At 33.5% G+C, this 6,361-nt stretch overlaps 1 protein-coding gene across 1 annotated transcript; it reads left to right on the forward strand.

Moving 5' to 3' along the window:
- Positions 1 to 832: 832 nt before the first annotated feature.
- On the forward strand, positions 833 to 3,737 carry LOC131028722 (glyoxylase I 4). Its single transcript, XM_057959061.2, has 3 exons — positions 833 to 1,143; positions 3,048 to 3,153; positions 3,239 to 3,737. The coding sequence occupies exons 1-3, from the start codon at positions 983 to 985 to the stop codon at positions 3,524 to 3,526; spliced, it is 555 nt and encodes a 184-aa protein (XP_057815044.1). The 5' UTR covers positions 833 to 982; the 3' UTR covers positions 3,527 to 3,737.
- The last annotated feature ends 2,624 nt before the right edge of the window (positions 3,738 to 6,361 follow it).

Raw genomic sequence — 6,361 nt, forward strand, 5'->3', positions numbered from 1 at the left:
AACCTGAAGTGCTAAAACAATGGGCTCAAACCCTTGTAAAACCTATTAAAGTTCTGGATGGTTTATTTATTATAAATAACTAAACTTTTTTTCTATATTAAATTAATGTAACGAAATTACATCAAATAATTAAGCTTTTAATCCAGCCAAAAAAATATTTATAAAACATATTCAAGTTTTGGATGGTTTATTTATTATAAATAGCTAAACTTCTCTTTATTAGAAATAACTAGGTAATATAGTACTAAAAATAATAGAGGTCGCTTCCACCAAAAATAAGCAACAAGCAAATGTTTAAAATAATGGGGAATTCCTAACGTGGTCAAACTATTTAGAACCGTCATTTTACGGTGGGGCCTACCTAGGTAATCTATTCAAAACAAACAAAGATGCTGGAGCGCTTTTCGAGGAGCACTTACTCATCTAGTCACATCACCACATTGGCGTGGAGCCCACATCATAAGCAGTATAAAAAAAAAAAATGAAAATATAAGCTCCTATTTATTTAAAATTTAATGAAGGAATGGATGGTAATCTGCCAGCGCAGCAAGTGCAGTCAGTTGATCAGCAGTACACGCCGACCGTAATACCTATTACTTACCCTGTATTATTTTATTCACGCGTGCTTTTTAATCCGTCAGATTGCACGGACACGTGGAATAACCACCTCCAAAGATTCTCTGCCAATGTGACTGCGAACGAGGCATCTGACGTGGACGTCGAAGTTCTTGTCGCCAAGTGTATGGTGCTGTCCAGAGAAGCATTTGCAAGTTGCCACGGTTTATAAGTTATATATATAGTAATGTGTCTTTTTTGTGATGTAATGTTTACATGAGCCATGAGCTGTAATCCAGAAATTAATGGTAGAATTCCTCCATAAAAAGGCCCTCTGAGGTTTCCCTGAAAGTAGGATTCACTTTTCTGGTTGGACAGAGGACTAAGAGAGTTTTCACCTGGCTTCTTCGTCTGGTGTTGTAGAACAATGAAGAGTTTTACAGGTAAGGGCGGGGCACTGCCTCTTGTATCTTTAAACCATATATCTCTTGTTTGCAGATCTGTTCAGGATTCTCTCGACTTCTACGAAAATGTATTGGGTTTTGTTCCAATTAAGAGACCTGGATCTTTCAGCTTCGATGGAGCATGGTGAGTAATTTAAGATACAATACATGATAGCCTCCACAACCCTTCATTGGGCCTAAATTCGTCCGCAACTTTCTTCCCTGGAGGGGATCTGAACTTCTCTTCCCTTCTCTCTATGCTTGTTTTGTAATTTGGGGATAGAATTTACAGTAGAGTTGTTATTTTAGGGTTTCTGATTCTGATTTGATTTTGTTTTGCTTTTTCTTAATGGAGGGTTTTGGTATAGTTGAAACCCTTTCTACCGAGAACTCAAAATTAAGAGGTATCCTTCCACCCTGTTAAAAATACTACTACCTTTGAGTTACTGTTCCTCCTTCCAGTGACTCTGTAACCCACTTAATCTTTATTACAAGTGCTTGAGATCTGATCGAGACCGATTGCTATACCTTTAAATAATATGTTTATTTGTCAGTTTTCGTTTGTGGGGTTTGCAATCTGTAGACGACATATGATATTTGACATGCTAATATACTAGGATGGCATCACTGTGAAGAAAAAATGATTTTTAATTATTAAAATAAAAGCTGGCCAATTCGGAGATCTGCTGCTTCCACTTTTAGAATACCCATAGTTTATCTTGGCAGATGCCCCACAATAGAATAATTGGCAGATCGTGATGAACTGAGGAGTGTTAAAGTAGAATATGCCCTGGGCTACATAAGGATTACTTTCAGAATACCCAAGCATCTTGGTAGATGCTCCACAATAGAATAATAGGCAGATCATGATGAACTGAGCAGTAAAAAAGTAGAATATGCCCTGGGTAAACACAAGGATTCCTTTTATTTAATGCAAAAGCCCAACCCATCTGGAGGAGATCTCCAATCCCCGGGGGATTTAGTCATAGGCGGTGGTCTCAAGGAAAGGGTTATTTGTTTTTTTTGTTTTTATTTCAAATTGCTTTCAAGAAAATTTTAAATAGAGATTAAAAATTTGAAGTTTATATAAAAATTGGAAGAGGAAGCTTTCAATAGTCATCAACCGCAGTTAAAAATTTGTAAAATACATATACAGATATTTGTACAGGGATGGAACTGTTCCTCAAATCAAAACAGGGGGCCAAGCCCCTTCTGTGTAAACCCATTCTTAGTAGTATGAGAGAAATACTCAAATTAATCCTCAGGACATCTAAGGAGATCTTCCATAAAGGAATCTACTCTGTTTTGCCAAGATATTATTTAGCTGTAAAACAAATCAAACTGTGCTAAGCAGGTGAAGGCCATTTGGTGATCACCAATAATGGAACTGTATAGTTTACTTTTTACAGGTGATTGTAGTATTGGTAAAGCTTAATAATCTCATCCCTGTGTATGTAATTAAAGGGAATTTTTTGCTTAGTATGGGCTTGACAAGTGATATTGTAAAACCTTACGAATCCCACCTCTCTATCTAATAATTAATTAGAAGGATTTTTGGATACAATCGGGTGAGAATTAACCCACCTTTAAGAAAGGTAAGATCCATTGTCTTACTCGAAGATTTTTTTGAAGAATTAAGGTTTGTGTATTAAATCTCTACAAGTCTAGTTGATCCATCCTGCACTCTGAATAGTGGCTTCATATTTCTGGATTCTAGTAAATTTGTATTCTTGAAAGAAAGTTAAAAGTTCTAATCCTAAAAAGGTAGGTTATGTACATCTGGTATTCGAAATACAATTAGATGCCTCTACATGCTGCGAGCAATCTATAAACCCAAAAGCAAATAGTCTGATATCATAGACTATGAAACAGAATTAAATAATTAATTAATTATTAGTTGATTAGAAATCAAAAGCTTCTCAGAATAGAAAGAGCTGTTATTGGTCACGTTCCTGACCCATTATCAAGGATGATCAATGATTATTCCTTTATTTATTTGTAATATGTTTCTGGCAGTGACTGACTATGTTTCTGTGTGTTATTCTGTAGGCTTTTTAGCTATGGAATTGGAATACATTTGTTGCAGGGCCCGGAGCCTGAGAAAATGCCAACAAAAACAGAGATAAATCCCATGGATAATCACATATCTTTTCAGGTACTTGGGTATCATTATTTTAAGATTTTTTCAAAGGAAAAAGAAATCTGAGGTTTCTGATGATTTTCCATTTGTTGTTTTTCAGTGTACTGACATGCAGGAAGTTGAGCAAAAACTTGAAGAGATGAACATCAAACTTGTTAAGCGCACTGTAGAAGAAATGGGTATCTATGTAGACCAGCTTTTCTTTCATGACCCAGATGGGTTCATGATTGAGGTGTGCAACTGTGAGAACTTGCCAGTAGTGCCATTGGCACCAACTGCAAGCTGTAGTCTCTGGCCTACTAATGCACTGCAACAGCAAAGATCAACATTTTGTTCGGCCAAAGCAGATACAGCACCCCTCTCTCCCCAGATGCTTCGGGTCCCTTAAAGATAATCTATCTCGGGCGACTCGTGATCTTAAACAAGTTGTCATTGCATTATCCTTGTGATGTGTGGCTGTTTGAACAGCTGTCTGTTAAGTGCATCTAGTTTTAGTTTTGATTTGAAGTTTCAGCTTGGAGGACTCTTCCTCGTGAAGATGACAGTGATTTGTTTTGATGCTTTTTGAACAGTTTGAATAAAGAAATTGTGTTTTTTTCTTTTTCTTTTTAAATAGATTGTTACATACGTATCTTGGAGATATCTTTTGAAGATATTATATTAGCATATCTATATTCTTTAAATAGTTTGAATAAAGAAATTGTGTAAATCTTTTCCATGCCGTTTTGGACTTTCAACAACGTTTTTTCCTTTTCTTTTTAAATAGATTGTTACATACATATCTTGGAGATATCTTTTGAAGATATTATATTAGCATATCTATATTTTTAAAAATTTATGAAGAATATGTTGATAGATATCTAATTTTAAAAATAAAATTATAGTAGAGAAAGTAATCTTTATATAAGACAGCTATTTGCTATTTTAAAAATAAATCAAGATAAGGATCATATGCACAAGCAAATCTCATAAAAATAAGCTAAAATTCTACCTTTTAAACAAATGAAGAATCTCAAATTATAACTCTAATACAAATTATAAAAATAACCTTAATTAAATGTATGCACATATATATAATTAATTATTATGGATATGGGAGAGATGGTGCTAGTGGTAGTGGTGGAAGAAATTTAACAAAGTCTGTTAAAGATCTTTGACTCTTATAAATAGATTCTTCAATGCTCAATGGCAAAAACGTCACCTTGAGCCAATCACAAAAAGTGGGCAAGTGGCTAATGACTTCAACGTCAACTTTCATGGCTTTTTGAAAATATTACAATTTAAGAAAATTAATATTGTCTCAATTATTATTTCATACATATCATTAAAATATTTGCATTTTCATTTCCATTTCCATTTTAATCATCTACATATTGAAGAATAAACATAGCTAAATAGCTAGTATGAAATTAAAATGTTGTATATCCAATTTTCTCTCTTAATCATTTTGTTGGTGATGTAGATTTGTATGATTATAACATGGATAATAAGTAGGCTCAAACTATATAGTAATGCAAGTGATAGGTGTATTGCCAAAAAAATGTACATCATGATTAAAAAAAATTGCCCTATTTTAAAATCAACTATCCAAATGTTCATCCCCACCATTCATCTCCACCACCATACCCATTTCCTTGAATTCATGATAATTATTTTGTATATCCAAATAGCTAGTATGAAATTATTTTCTCTCTAAATAGCTAGTATGAAATTAAAATTTCGTATATCCAATTTTCTTTCTTAATCATTTTGTTGGTGATGTAAATTTGTATGATCATAACATGGATAATAAGTAGGCTCAAACTATATAGTAATGCAAGTGATAGGTGTATTGCTAATAAAACGTACACCATGATTAAAAAACATTGCCCTATTTTGAAATCAACTATCCAAATGTTCATCCCCACCATTCATCTCCACCACCATCCCCATTTCCTTGAATTCATAATAATTATTTTTATTTTTTGGTATTTCGTTGTATTACATAATAATTATTATATAGTATATATTTAATTATATTATGTTATTATATATGTGTGCGTGTGGTGAAAATAGGGGGGCTTTTAATTTGGGTTGTGTATTGGGAGGGGGTAACAAAAAAGGAGTTTAGAGCAATATTTTTTTGAAAATAGGGGGATTCTTTAGTATGTCATGAATACACGTGTGCTATAACCAGGTTCACTAAGTGAAGCCCTCGTTTTATCTTATAATATTATGAATGATATTAATATATATTATATATTATGATAAAAAATAAAGGATAAATGAAAAAAGATGTGGGACCCAAAAGTGGTTGAGCTTATTCGAAATTTACCTTTCACTTTTTGGTCTAGAAGACATAACACATGCATGTTATAATGTGTTACTATCATGGAAAACATAAAAAACAAAATGGTAAAGAGTTCAAACTTATTTGAACTCAAAATAGCATGCTTGATTTGTGAAGTTCATGCCAAATCATCACCAATTTGTTGCCAAAATTTTGTCATGATGTATATAAGGTTGACAAATTAAGGTTTGTTAATGGAATGGCCAAATAGTGTTGAGTTAACTAGAATCAAGCTAGGGTATTGTTGTCACGTAAAATTGCACCCTACTAGAACCGGACCAACATTCCAATAATACAATGAGAATGATCCCAAGATGTGATCTTGCAAATGAGAGAAAACCTTTAGAGAAGGCCAACTTCCTTTCTAACCTAGATACAAAATGTTGGCCCAACCAAAAATTAGAATCATCACAACCAATCCTATTACATTGAATCACAAAGGTAAAGTGAAGAAATGGTGCATCAAAGAGCAATATGGTGATGCACCACTTGATTATAAATGTTTCTTCCTAATTACCACAACATAGAGAAATAATGAAAATGTTAAAATAACTTATACATCATTTTATGCTACCAGTCCTTGGAGGTTTATAGTATGAAGGCTAAGGTTTGGAAATCACTAAGAGGGATAAATTGACCCACAAGAATCCTTGCAATAGATTTTAATACAACATACAAGGATAGAAGAATGGTAAACATACATTCATATATGAAAGTAAGAATGCTTTACATACAATATCAAAAGTGAAGAGAGGTAAAATGATGTGTGTGTGTGTACATGAGAACCACCCTTTCACTTGTACCCATGTCAAAATTAGTTGGGAGGTTATCACAACATTCATGGTGCTCTAGGGAAGCCATTTGGGGAAGATGACATTAAATCGGACCTCCTAT

Source organism: Cryptomeria japonica, chromosome 7 (assembly GCF_030272615.1).
Source record: "Cryptomeria japonica chromosome 7, Sugi_1.0, whole genome shotgun sequence".
Classification (NCBI taxonomy): domain Eukaryota; kingdom Viridiplantae; phylum Streptophyta; class Pinopsida; order Cupressales; family Cupressaceae; genus Cryptomeria; species Cryptomeria japonica.